The sequence below is a fragment of the Catharus ustulatus genome, chromosome 7, assembly GCF_009819885.2.
Source record: "Catharus ustulatus isolate bCatUst1 chromosome 7, bCatUst1.pri.v2, whole genome shotgun sequence".
NCBI lineage: Eukaryota > Metazoa > Chordata > Aves > Passeriformes > Turdidae > Catharus > Catharus ustulatus.
The window spans coordinates 38,695,863-38,710,533 of NC_046227.1; the positions used below are offsets into that span (position 1 = coordinate 38,695,863).

General features: G+C 46.6%; 1 protein-coding gene across 1 annotated transcript in view; it reads right to left on the reverse strand.

Annotated features, from left to right (window-relative positions):
• The window catches only part of LOC116999002 (protein reprimo-like), a 10,439-nt gene extending 3,570 nt beyond the window's left edge, over positions 1-6,869 (reverse strand). Inside the window, exon 1 of the mRNA XM_033065276.1 lies at positions 6,861-6,869. Within this exon, the coding sequence (XP_032921167.1) occupies positions 6,861-6,869 (9 nt within the window). The remainder of the gene's footprint in view (positions 1-6,860) is intronic.
• Between the last annotated feature and the right edge of the window lie 7,802 nt (positions 6,870-14,671).

Genomic DNA, 14,671 nt, shown 5'->3' on the forward strand with positions numbered 1-14,671 from the left:
GAGGGGGTTTACATTCTCCATTTCAAAGAGAAGCTCCTGCCTTTCCTAGCAGACACCTGCCCTCCAAACCAGGACAACTCGTGGGCTGGGAAACCTCCTGTGAGCCACAGAGGATGCATGGAGCACTTTGGGGAGCCTGTGGAGGAGCCTGATCCCAGCAGGAGCAGCTCCAGGTGCCACCAGGACACAGAGAGCTGGGGGCTGTGCTCACCTGGGCACAGGTGACAGGATGGGAGGTGGCAGCAGGGCAGGGTTGTGCCGGGTGAGGCAGAACAGAGCCCCGCTCGTGTTTCCAGCACAATGTCACAACAGCTCCCACAGGAATTAATGTGATGGGAAAAGTGCACAGGGAAAACTGAGAAATCCAGGATCTGCCTTTTCCAAGGGTGCAATCCAAGCCTGAGCCCTGGGGGGAGAGGAACAACGTGGATCCCATTCCCCTTTGTGTGGCTCTATAATCCCAAGGGGGAAAAAAAAAAGATTTAAAGAGGCTTTGGCTCAGCCTTTGAATGCCTTTTCATTTTCCCCTATTCATGGATCAAATAGAGCTCCCTGCTCTGAATAATTGCATTTTACCTGCTGAAAACACAGTCTGGAAATCTCAGAGTGCTTTATTCCTCCTGATGGCACACAAAGCATAAACATTAAGTTTGCTAAAAACAGGGGAAAATAAAGCTTTTTTTTTTTCTCTTCGATATAATTTACAAGGGGAAGCATTAACTCATAAATCATAGGCACAAATTCAGCGAGGATTGAAACACTACACTCAGCAGCAGGCAAATTACAGCCACACCACTCCATCACCCAGGGCTCCTTCCAAGGGCATTATTGGAAATATGTTCCTCATGAGGAGAGTTAAGGGGGGAAAAAAGCATAAAAACCCACTAAAACTGTGAGGAAGGAGAATCCCAGCACCCCCAGCCAAGGCAGGGCTGGATTCACCTCAGCCCATGGCTGGGCTCATCACCCTCACAGGGAAGGATTTATACCAATATCCCAATATCCTGATATCTCAATATTCCAATTCCCAATATCCCAATATCCCAATACCCCAATATCCCAATTCCCAATATTCCAATTCCCAATATTCCAATATCCCAATATCCCAATATCCCAATATCCCAATTCCCAATATTCCAATTCCCAATACCCCAGTATCCCAATAACACAATTCCCAATATCCCTATTCCCAATGTCCTGACATCCCAATATTCCAATATCCCAATATCCCAGTACCCCAATATCCCAATTCCCAATATCCCAATATCCCAATACCCCAATTCCCAATATCCCAATATCCCAATATCCCAGTACGCCAATATCCCACTATCCCAATATTCCAATATCCCAGTATCCCAATATCCCAATACCCCAATATTCCAATATCCCCATATCCCTATTCCCAATGTCCTGACATCCCAATATTCCAATATCCCAATATCCCAGTACCCCAATATCCCAATTCCCAATATTCCAATATCCCAATACCCCAATTCCCAATATCCCAATATCCCAATATCCCAATTCCCACTATCCCAATCCCCATCCCTGCCCTCTGGTAGTGAAACCATTCCCTGTGTCCTGTCCCTCCCTGCCTTAACCATTCCCTGTGTCCTGTCCCTCCCTGCCTTGTCCCCAGTCCCTCTCCAGCTCTCCTGGAGCCCCTTCAGGCCCTGGAATGTTCTGGAAGCTCTCCCTGGATCCTTCCCCTCTCCAGAGGACATTCCCAGCTCTCCCAGTTTGGCTCCAGTTTGGTTCCAGCCCTTGGATTCACTCCAGCAGCTCCAGATCCTTCTGGACACCCCAGAGCTGGAAACTGGGATTATACCTGGGATTATATTTGGGATTACAGCTGGGATTTCCCTTCTGGCCCAGCAGTCTGTGAGAGGCCCATCAAACCTGGTTTTGAGGGGCAGAAAGATGAGAACACCCAAGTTTAGCATCCCTAAATCACCAAGGGCACTCCCTGTGCACTCAGATCTCACACCATGGAACAGGGCAGCTCCAGCTCTGCTCTGGCTCAGGAAAGAGTCCCAGAAATAAGGATTTAGCTGCTCTTTGTTCTTGCTTTCTCTCCAATTGAATATTTCCTTTCAGTCCTCCTCTCCTAGCAGGTGTTTAAAGCTGGACTTTATCGTGCAGAGCATCTCTAAAATCTGCTTTATGCCCCAATCTCCAAAGCTGCTGCTTTCAGACACAATTAATTAAGGCCATGAGGGGGTTTCTCCCTTTCAGTCTTGCTCTGTGGCTAATCCAGCAAAGAGGGAGCTTCTCCTCAGCTGCAGAAACCCAGCCCAGATGTGGCTCCAGGAAGGTGAAAGGGAACATCCAAACAATTTCTGCCTGCTCAGCACCCAGCTGTGCCCAACCCAGATCTGGGGGTGGGCAAAACTTGGCAGGTTTGGGGAATATTTTTACAGCCCAAAGGCTGGCAAATACCTCAGAGCTGGAGGTGTGAGACACCCGAGGTTTTGCCAAAAAAAAAAATGAGTTGAGAGAACTGAGGAAAACGCAATGCCTGTTCCCCATTTAATTTTTTTTCTTTTTTTGTTTGTTTGTTTTCTGTGGCATTTCAGGTCTCCAGGGCAGGGGTTCCCCTTCCTGCTGCAGGCTGAGGCTCTGCAATGGGGAAGGAAGAGATTTCTGGGTGTTTTTAGCCTCTGTTTGTGTTGCTAGGATGGGTGGAATCGCTGATTTGTGACACAGGGAGCTGGGCACAGGCTGGGAGTCACCAACAGCACCAAAAACACCTCATTAGAGCTGGGAAAAATCCCCAGGAAAGTGCCCAGTGATGATGTCTGCATCCTGGCAGGCAGCAGGTGTGGTCTGGGTTGATTTTGAGGTGGGAAACCTCAAAAATTTACATGAGGGAATGATGGACAAAGGATGGGAATGGAATAACTGGAGAGAGATTCACCCCAAGGCCTGGGGGCAATAATTTCAGCTTGGCAGAGCCGTGTCCATCTCCTGGGAGCTCATGAGCCACCATTCCTGCAATAATTTCAGTTTGGCAGAGCCGTGTCCATCTCCTGGGAGCTCATGAGCCACCATTCCTGCTCCAGTGGGAATCCCAGGGCGCTTTTATTGGAGCTGAGGAAAAAGCTGCTCGTCCCATTTTTGCTGCAGCAATTGATGAGAACGGGGATTGAACTGGCACCCAACAATAAAAACAGCTCCTGGGGCAGGCAGAGCCCAGCAAGGCCCAGCACATCTCCAGGATGGGCCCAAATTGTGTGATCACGTTAAACCCTGCCTTAGACCTGAGCTGAATTAGATCAGACTCAACAAAGCTGGTCTTAGGAGAATTTCTCAGCGCTGCCTGATGGTGGTTTGGACCCCGATCCTTTAAATGGGGTGAGACTTTGGATATCACGAGGAAATAATGGAATAATTGGATGTTTTGGGTCTAGGACAGGCAGGAGGAAGCAGCAGAGCTTGTGGGGCAGGGCAGGGATTTGGTGGTCAGCAAACTTCCCCATATTTCAGGAAACACCAGTTCATGGTCCCCCTCTGCCCTCTGAACGCACCCTGGGTATTTTTAAATTATCTTAAAATCTGAACAAGCAGCAGAATGTGTTGAGTTAGGGAGGGAGCTGGTGGAGAGCAGGGCTGGGTGAAAAATGTCATTTTTAACCCTGTGTTGCTGCTGGTTTTGAGGCAGGGAGGTGAATCCTGGGATGGGATTTGAGGGAAAATCCTTCCCAGGCTCCTCATCCTCACAGATTTCACCCCACACCAGCATTAGGTTGAGTGGAGTTTGAGCTTGGCACAAACTTTCTAATCCTCTTGTCTTTCTAGTGAACAACAGACCTCTGCCAGCAGTAATTGCATGAATTTCCGGAATTTATCTCCACTGGATTGCCTTTGGCATCTAATCCCATCAAACTGCCTCTCTGCTGAAGGGATGCCGTGTGTCTGGAGGCGCTGGAGGGGTTAATGTGATGTGTAACCAATGGAAGATATATTTAATGATCTCTGAAATTGCTTCTGTGAAGCATCCCCGTAACTGCCACAACTCGATTTACTGCAGATTCCTGCAAATAACAAATGTAATTACTTGGGAATCAACATAATATTGGGTCAGACAGGCTGATATTCCCTCAGTTTGCTGGAAACTTAATATAACCTGGAGCAAGTGTCTGTCTCCAGTCATATTCCCAGGCTGTGCTCTCAGAACAACATCCAGCACGGATTTCTGGAAAAATGTTTAAAAACCAGAGGGCTGTAATATTATTTTTTGCCGTATTAAGGGCTGTAATATTAATTTTTTCCTCATTATTTCGCCTCATTACCCCAGGAGTTTGCACCTTTGCATCATCAGGAGAAAGCTTTTCACTGTCAGCGCTGGTTTTGCTGTGTTCATCATGTTCAGCAGCACAGCCAGAGGCACTTCTGTGTTTCCCAGTCCTTGACATTCCTTGCTGTGCCTCCTGAAGGACGAGCAGATGAGGGAGATAAAAACCTCTCTGTGATGGGAATGCTGAGCCCTCAGCATCCCTGCAAAGCTGGTGTGGAATTCCAGCAAGCTTTGGCTCACAGATGGGTGGGAAAACCTGGATTTTGGGGGGGATTTTTTCCCATTTCCCTTGGCCATCCAAGATTTTAATTGTTTCCCAGCTGGATTTTTTGAGGGATTTTTCCCATTTCCTTTGACCATCCAAGATTTGAATTCTTTCCCAGTTGGATTTTTTTGAGGGGTTTTTCCCATTTCCCTTGGCCATCCAAGATTTGGATTCTTTCCCAGCTGGATTCTTGAGGGATTTTTTGAGGAATTTTTTTGAGGGATTTTTTGAGGGATTTTTTGAGGGATTCTTCCCATTTCCCTTGGCCATCCAAGATTTGAATTCTTTTCCAGTTGGATTTTTTGAGGGGTTTTTCCCATTTCCCTTGGCCATCCAAGATCTGAATTCTTTCCCAGTTGGATTTTTTTAAGGGGTTTTTCCCCATTTCCCTTGGCAATCCAAGATTTGAATTCTTTCCCAGCTGGATTTTTTGAGGGATTTTTCCCATTTCCCTTGGCAATCCAAGATTTGAATTCTTTCCCAGCTGGATTTTTTGAGGGGTTTTCCGTTTTCCAAGATTTTAATTCTTTCCCAGTTGGATTTTTTTTAAGGGATTTTTCCCATTTCCCTTGGCCATCCAAAATTTGAATTCTTTCCCAGTTGGATTTTTTGAGGGATTTTTCCCATTTCCCTTGGCCATCCAGGATTTGAATTCTTTCCCAGCTGGATTTTTTGAGGGGTTTTTCCCTTTTTCAAGATTTGAATTCTTTCCCAGTTGGATTTTCTTGAGGGGTTTTTCCCATTTCCCTCAGCCATCCAAGATTTGAATTCTTTCCCAGTTGGATTTTTTTGAGGGATTTTTCCCATTTCCCTTGGTCATCCAAGAGTTGAATTCTTTCCCAGTTGGATTTTTGGAGGGGTTTTTCCCTTTTCCAGATTGAATTCTTTCCAGTTGGATTTTTTTTGAGGGCTTTTCCCCATTTCCCTCAGCCATCCAAGATTTGAATTCTTTCCCAGCTGGATTTTTTGAGGGATTTTTCCCATTTCCTTTGGCCATCCAAAATTTGAATTCTTTCCCAGTTGGATTTTTGAGGGATTTTTCCCTTTTTAAAGATTTGAATTCTTTCCCAGTTGGATTTTTTGAGGGGTTTTTCCCATTTCCCTTGGCCATCCAAGATTTGAATTCTTTCCCAGCTGGATTTTTTGAGGGATTTTTCCCATTTCCCTTGACCATCCAAAATTTGAATTCTTTCCCAGCTGGATTTTTTGAGGGATTTTTCCCATTTCCCTTGGTCAGCCAAGATTTGAATTCTTTCCCAGCTGGATTTTTGAGGGATTTTTCCCTTTTCAAGATTTGAATTCTTTCCCAGCTGGATTTTTTTAAGGGGTTTTTCCCATTTCCCTTGGCAATCCAAGATTTGAATTCTTTCCCAGTTGGATTTTTTGAGGGATTTTTCCCATTTCCCTTGACCATCCAAAGATTTGAATTCTTTCCCAGTTGGATTTTTTTGAGGGATTTTTCCCATTTCCCTTGGCCATCCAAGATTTGAATTCTTTCCCAGTTGTATATTTTGAGGGGTTTTTCCTATTTCCCTCAGCCATCCAAAATTTGAATTCTTTCCCAGTTGGATTTTTGAGGGATTTTTCCCTTTTTTCAAGATTTGAATTCTTTCCCAGTTGGATTTTTTGAGGGGTTTTTCCCATTTCCCTTGGCCATCCAAGATTTGAATTCTTTCCCAGCTGGATTTTTTGAGGGATTTTTCCCATTTCCCTTGACCATACCAAATTGAATTCTTTCCCAGCTGGATTTTTTGAGGGATTTTCCCATTTCCCTTGGTCAGCCAAGATTTGAATTCTTTCCCAGCTGGATTTTTTGAGGGATTTTTCCCTTTTTCAAGATTTGAATTCTTTCCCAGCTGGATTTTTTTTAAGGGGTTTTTCCCATTTCCCTTGGCCATCCAAGATTTGAATTCTTTCCCAGTTGTATATTTTGAGGGGTTTTTCCTATTTCCCTCAGCCATCCAAAATTTGAATTCTTTCCCAGCTGAATTTTTTGAGGGATTTTTCCCATTTCCCTTGGCCATCCAAGATTTGAATTCTTTCCCAGCTGGATTTTTTTTGAGGGGTTTTTCCCATTTCCTTTGGCCATCCAAGATTTGAATTCTTTCCCAGCTCCAAGGCTGGAGGTGCTGGAGGGTTTAACTGGAACGTGTCACCTCCTGGCAGAGGGATAATTATTGGATAAATTTCGACTCCCAGATCTTCCTGGGAAGATTCACCTTGAGGATTTCTGCCAGCCTGGTGTCCCCAGCTCACACATTCTCCTCCTTTTGGAGGTTGTGCAGGAAAAAAACTCACTTTGGACATCCAGGAGGAGACAAGATCTCCATTCCCTGCGTGCTGAGCTGCTCCAGAGGGAATCCTGGAATCATCAGGGCTGGAAAAAACCATTCCAAGGTCATTCCCCACATCCCTGGGTGCTATATTCACACATTTGCTGAGCATTTCCAGGGATGGTGATTCCCCAGCCTGACCACCCTTCCAGGGGTCAAACAGAGCAGGATTCCCTCTGGGATGTGAGTTTTATTTGGGATTTTTAAAGCAGTGGGGGTGAGCTCTCCTTCCCAAGCTCCAGGTGTTGGGAATCCATCCCATCCGGAATTTTGGAGAGATGCTTCACCCCACAGGTGCCACCTGCCGCCAGCACCACCCCCATCCATCCCCTAAATCCACCCCCTTCCCAGGCAAACCCCAGCACAGCTGATGCCCCCCATTTCTCAGGAATTGGGATTTTATTCCTGCGTGCTGCAGGTCCCAAAATCGCGGTGACAAGCGAGATAAAGCAGACAAAGGCACGGGCAGGCTCTGGTGTTGCAGTGCTAATAAATAAAGCTCTCTCCACAGCCTCTCCAGAGGAGAAACATTCCAGTTGGTTCAATAAAACAGGCTATAACAAGAGATTTATATGGAATATATTGGATTTATTCATCGAGGACATTTTTTTTTTTTTTTTGCCTGCTCCAGGTCCTTCTGCAGCAGCAGCTGCTTATCACTGGTGCCTTTGTGCAGGGGCTGGGGGGCTCAGATCCTGCTCACCGAGTATTGATTGCAGGCACATCACAGGCAGCCAGATGTGTGTGGCTTTTCTGCCTCCAGCGCCTCCAAAATCCCCAATTCAGGTTGTCCTCAAAAAAAAAAAACCTACACAAAAAACGCCCCCCCCAAAAAAAAAAAAAAAAAAACAAAAAACCAAAAAAAAAAAAACCCCAAAAAACCCCAAACCAAAACAAAAAAACAAAAAAAAAAAACCAAAAAAAAAAAACAGATTTTTAAAAAAAGGCATGTCAAACCAGAAATTTTTGGTAGTTCTCCCACCCTGACCACCACTTCCCACACCAAAATATTCCTGCAGTGGGCAAACAGACAGGTTTAAATGGCTCAGAGTATGATTTAGGCTAAAGGTGGCTCAAAATGTGATTTTAGGATTTGGCTAGAAGCTGGATTTGGGCTTGTCACAAATAGGTGAGGCTGGAGGTGTGTAATGCACACACCCAGCAGACCCTAATAACGAGCCAAATTAGCCTAAATTCATTAAATTCTCATTCTAGACCTAGAGATTTAATTATTTTCTTCTCCAAACGCTTTGCAAGCACTGCAGTATTTGCAGCCCCAAAATTCCTTTTGGTGAGAAATTTTCCAATTATCAGTTCCAATAACAGGAACTTTCCAATTATTACCGTGATGATCTCCAAAGAATCTGCCCAAACCCACGCTCAGTCCATGCCTCACTGCCCGTATCAAAGCATGGTTGAGGTTAATCCACTCCATCCCAAGGTTTTTTTTTTTTTTTTTAATCCACAATAATCCTGTAACCAGATGTCACACAAGGAATTATCGGGGAAACCCGGCTTTGCTTGGGCGCTGCTCCTCTTTATCACCAGATTACAGCCAGGGAAACCCTGGGAGATTTGAGAAGATGGAGCTTGTAAGCAAGGGCTCATAAAGGAAAAGGGTCAGGAGGGCAAAGGGACGGGTTTGGATGTCAGGGAAGGACTCGGGGCAGGAGACACAGCCCGGCAGAAATCGGAGGATGCGGCGGCCCCGTAATGTAAAATGCATTAAGCTGTCAAAATGAAGATCCTGTCTTCAATCATGCAGAGTCCCCCAGGCCCCCATGTTAAATATTACATCAAGACATTTCCTGTCTGGCATTTAAGGGAAGAAAAAAAAATAAAATTTGAAAAAATAGGAGAAAGCAAAAAGCGGAAAAGGAGAGGGAAGGTGAGTTCGGCCCCGCGGTGTCACGTCCGTGGTGACACAGGGACTTGGCCTGGGGGACATTCTGCTCCTTTTCCTCTATAAATGGTCAGTGAGGAGAATTCTGCCATTCTGTTCTGAGGGGTTTTGGCTTTTCTAAGGGCTGGCTTCACCTCTAACACCAAGGGCTGTCACCTCAACTGAGCCCATCCTGGAACGTCCTTGTCCTTCCTTCCTCCCAGCCTGGGGACGAGAGAACTTCATCTGAATTAATTCCTAAAGTGGGTTAGTTTAACTTCATTACAGCCTGGTGTAGACAGCCTTTTTCAGAATTTAGGTGGCCTTAATTTAATTCATGCAGGAGCTTAATTTGCTTCAATCAGCTGCAGAGACAGCCCCAGATGGCCTCGGGGACTGCCAGGACATTTGGGGACAGCCACCCTCCCTGTACCACCACTGCCATCCCACCCCAAAAAGGGCAGCAGGAATGACAGAACCCATCCCAAAAAGGAGATCAGGAGTGACAGGATTCACCACCTGAGCCTGGCTGATGAGAGGAAGAACCACAAACCCCATTTTCAGCCGTGAATAAGTGAACTTCTTAAAAACTTCACAGCTTCCCTCATTAAAAATGACAATAAATCCTGCCCTGGAAGCAATTTCAAAGCAGGGATTCTTGTCTTTTCCCCTTCTGCTTTGATGGTTACCTGTAAATTCTCATGGCATCACCTCCAGCCTGGCACAGGGAGCCCCAGATTTCAGCTCTGGACTTTCCAGTTGCCTGTAGGGAATTCTAGAATCCCAGAATGGTTTGGGGTGGAAGGGACCTTAAACCCCTCCTTGTTCTGATCCCTGCCATGGGCAGGGACCCCTTCCATTGTCCCAGGGATGGGGCAGCCACAGCTTCTCTGGGTCACAGTAAATTTGTCACCCCCGTGTCCCCAAGGCTGTAATTTCATTTAGCAACAAGAGCTGGAAGAAAAACAAAATCCTGCCCATCAGCAAGGCCTTCTCTCCTGACACAGATTTGGAGGAAGCTGTAAAGCCCTGATTCAGGTCTCCAGGAGCTCTGACACCCCCAGGGACTCTGCTTTCCATGGAAAAGCAATTCCAGGGACTTGCCCCAGCAGCAGACAGTGGGGAATGCATTCTGAGCAGTTTCACCTCATTGTCACTGGGATTGTTTCTGAGGAAAGCTGGAGCTGTGCAGATTAAAGAATAATGCCACAGAAGGGGCTGATCAAATTGAAAAGATCCATCAGATTAATTACCAGGCTTAGAGGAGCTTGTCCATTTATCAGAAACAAAAGCCTTGGGCTGGCTACTGAGATGATGACATCTCCCATTTTCCAATATTTCCATTTGATCTTGTAAAACCAATCCACGGGGCTGATGTCAAGTGAAAAGGAATTTGCATGGAGCCTTTCCTGCCCGCTGGGAATTCTCACTGGGTACTCAGGGGATACTCAGTGGATACTCACCATTCACCTGCTCTTTATTGAAGTGCTCCAGGGCAGTCCTGGCTGCTCTCCAGTCCTCACCCAGACCTGCCTGAGCTCAGCACAGCCCGTTTGAAATGCTGCATCAATATTTATCACAACTTTGGAGGAGAAGGAATATTTTAATCTTAAAACACCTCCCTGGCTGGGGCGAGATTAAATAAATGCATAACTAAAAGATGCAGGCAGTGAACATTTTACCCAGCACTTGGAGGCAGTTCTGGGGCTCCAGACTCTAAAGCTGTGATTCTAAATTAAAATCATCTGTCAGCTCACCCAAACCCTTTGAATTCACACATTGCAATTTCCTTCCTGACTATAACAACGAGCACAGTGTTAATAAAGCAGCCTGAGCTTTGCTGTGTGATCTCCTAAAGCTTCCCTGACAACCAAAGGGGATCAATTCTCTGTGTCCCAGGAGAATTTGGGATGGCCCAGGTGATTCCTGGGTGGATTCCCATGGGATAACCTGGAGCCTGCTCCAGGTCCCTGCTTGGGGTTGGTCTCTTCTCCCAGGTAAAAGGGACAAAACAGCCTCAAGGTGTGGCCCAGAGCAGCTGGGGCTGCCCCTGGATCCCTGGAAGTGTCCAAGGCCAGGCTGGACAGGGCTTGGAGCAGCCTGGGATGGTGGAAGAGGTCCCTGCCCATGGCAGGGGTGGGATAATCAAAGTTTCTTCCCACCCAAACCAGTCTGGGATTCTGGATTCTGGGTTCTGGGATTCTGGGATTCTACCAAATCACTGTTTGAAAAACTCTCATTAGAAGCTGACAGAGCTCCCAGGGCCACAGGAGGATGTTTTCTCCTGAATTTCCTGTAAAATTCCCGTTCTGTCTCTGTGGTACCCCAGGACTGGTGTCTGCACCACGCTCTCCCCAAGGAGCAGTGCTTGGATCAATTCCCAGCATCCAGGAGATGCTCTGGACCTCCACCCCTGTCCTCCCAGGCAATTATCCCTCACAGAAGACCCCAGCTCAGGGAAAACATCACTGTTTTATTGGGAGGGGAGCATTTCCCCTTGCAGATGGAGTGACTGTGATTTAAAACATCGGGAAGTTTTCCCCACGCTCTGCCTGGGTGGGATTTCAGCAGGGAGCAGTGGCAAGGCTTGGGATTGCTGTGGCTTTCATGCCTGGCTGAGACCAGACGCTGGATGAGCATTTTGGGTTCTTTCCCTGCTGCTTGCAGACCTTGCCTGAACCCACCAGCCACAAATTCCTCTCCTCCTGCTTCCCAGCATCTCCCAAAACCGGAGCCAGCAGCTTTTCCAACACACAGCAGTGCAGAAGAGACATCCTGAGCCCCAATCCTGCATGGGATCCCTAAATCTGAGCGTGGCTGGGGCTCCAGGCTGCTCTCAGCAAATAACTGAGCTGATTTTCTCAGGGCTCTTCGCACTGATGCAAGCAGGGATCGTATTTTGAAGCTCCCACTAAGCAAAGCTTCCCTATAATTTGCTAAATTTATCCCAAACACAATAGCGTGTGTGTAAAGGGGGATCTAAGTATGGAAGCCACTGTTTTAATATAATTGGCCTTTTAGATTAAAAGGCTCTTGTAATAACCTTTTTCTAAGAAGCAGAAGAAGTCATAATTACAGAGCAGCCACACATGACAGATAGATGTTCCAAACTGAGAAAATTAACTCTTCCCTGCGTTTCAAATGGAGAAATCCCTGCCAGGATCAGCCACCAACATTGCAGAAAAAGGAAAGACAAAGCCCCCTCACTCACCTAAACTCATTTTTAGTAACTTGGGGTTTCTCCCCTTTGCCTGGGAAATCAGTGTGGGTTTTTCTGCTGGGTTAGGGAGAATCTGAAGCTGAATTAAGGAGAACCTGGCTGTGTAAGCATTTATTATTATTATTATTATTATTATTATTATTATTATTATTATTATTATTACTATTATAATTATTATTATTATAACATCCTGCCTGTTGCAATGCACCCATTAAATGTGACAGGAATCACATTTCCTCCAGCCAGTCATTTTCTGCTCATGGCCATTGAGTCCCACTGTGGCACTGATAAAATTACTGCATCCCATTGGGAGTTGCTCCAGCCAGGGGGAAGAGCCCAACATTTCTTACCAAGATAAAAACAGAGGTTTTGGGACACTAAGGGAGCCCCTTTCTCCACTGGACTCCAGAGGAAAACCGGATTTCTCCACATCCCCACTGGAGCTCTGGAGGGAAACTGCACCTTGTACAGGAGCACTGCTCCAGCTGAGCCACATCTGTCACTGCAGGAGGATGCAGCCACCATGGGATGGGACTGCTGCCAACACCCTGCCTGACGGGTGTCAGGCTGTACTCTGACTGTGTCAGGGTTTGGGGTTTGTTCTTTGTAGTGCTGTATTTCTATTTTAATTTCCCTAGTAAAGAACTGTTATTCCTAATTCCCATATCTTTGCCTGAAAGCCCCTTGATTTCAAAATGATAATAATTTGGAGGGAGGGGGTTTCCATTCTCCATTTCAAAGAGAAGCTCCTGCCTTTCTCAGCAGACACCTGTCCTCCAAACTAAAACAGCAACTTTTCATTCTTTGTCCATATATAAGCCTCACCTGATTATAAACCACACTTTGGTTTTGGACCAAAATTTTAGTCTAAATGGCGCAGCTTATAATCGTGAAATTAGTTGGAAAACAAACACGATGAGATTTTATCCCAGTGCTGAGCAGAGATGGAAAGGTCAGTGATGCACAGGGGGTGCAGTGACCTCTGGTGACAGGGGTGTCACAGGCAGGGCTGGCACCTCCAGCTGCCCTCAGGAAAGGCCCAACATTGCCGTGCTGGGATGTTTCTGCTGCTTTGCCACCCCAAAAAACATTCCAAAGGCAAATCCTGTGCCCTCCCTGCTCGGGAAACCCTCGGGATGCCTTTCCTGACCAACGCTGTGCCAGCTGCTGTCACTCCACTCTGCACTCAGAGGTGTCTCTCCATCGTGGCCTGGAACCATTTCTGGCTGGTTAGAGAGGGGATTTTAACTCGACCTGACTGGGCTCACATCGAGGAATCGCATCCCTCAAACATTTAGTGTTGAACGTGCCCGCGTCAGGCGCCGCTCCCCCTTCCTGCAGAAACAAATCAGAAAATTAATATTTAAAAATCTGCCCGTCACAAGATCATTTTCCTCTCCTTAGCAACACGAGAAAGGCATTTGTGACCACCATTTCCTCTCCACCGCCTTTAATTTTTATATATCGGTTTCAGCATTAAAAAAAATAAATGGGACCAGTAAATCAGCCCATTAATCATTCCAGTCCAGGAAAGCTCCAGTAAATCACCCAAGTTTTATATCTCTATTTTTTTGAACTTAGGCCCAGGAGCCCAGGGACTGAGGCCATGTGCTATTAATTTGCAAGCAGGCATTTCACATTTTTGCGTGCTGACCTCAGCCCCGCGGCCCCAGGTGCGGCGCGCGGAGAGCGGAACGCGCGCGCGAGGAGATGATGTGTCAAAACAAATGTCAGGCTTTGGGATTCATTCCATGGGGCCCCAGGCCTGATCTACCCACAGATAAATCCCACGATTCCCAGGAGGCTGGGGCAGGGCTGTTCCTAATGAAATAATCCACGGGATTATTTATTGCTGGCGATTAAAGCAAGAAATCTCGCCGCGCATCCAGCGCTGGCGTTTTTTCCCTGGTTTTCCCTGGATGGAGCTGGTACCCTGCTGGCTGCTGGGGATGTCCTGGTGCCATTAAAGCAGGATTTGTCCCCCTAGCTGTGTCTGTCCCCAAAGCCATGTCTGTCATCAGCAGCGCTCCATCTGAGCCCGGCTTTGCCCTTCCCGCCCCTCCTGCCCAAGGATCCGAGCACAGAATTTAATGAGGGGGAGGATGTGGAGCCCCCTCCTTTGCTGACCTCTGAAATCCCTGGAACAACAAAGAGCTCCTTTCCAGCTCTCCCTGCTCCTTTCCACGCCAGGATTGTGGGAACACCCAGGAGCATCCTCAGTGTTGGGCAGTGGGAGCTGGAAGGTGCAGAAAATTCCTCTCCCCAAGCTTCCAGGAATGATTCCAACCCCTGGAATGCCAGGCCACCATAAAATCCACCTGGCTTTGGCTTCACTGGAAAACCTCAAGCAGCATTTGAAGGACTAAAGCCAATAAACGGGTAGAGCCGTGATGTTTTTAATCCTAAAGATTGGAAAATATTTTAATCCTAAAGGTTGGGAAATATTTTTAATCCTAAAGGTTGGGAAATATTTTTAATCCAAAAGGTTGGGAAAGTTTTTAACCCTAAAGGTTGGGAAAGTTTTTAACCCTAAAGGTTGGGAAAGATTTTTAACCCTAAGGGTTAGAAAATATTTTAGTCCTAAAGGTTGGGAAATATTTTAATCCTAAAGGTTGGGAAAGCCCTGTGGGTGGGTGCCCAGCACCCTCTGCAGGGATTTTTTGGGACCCCCTTC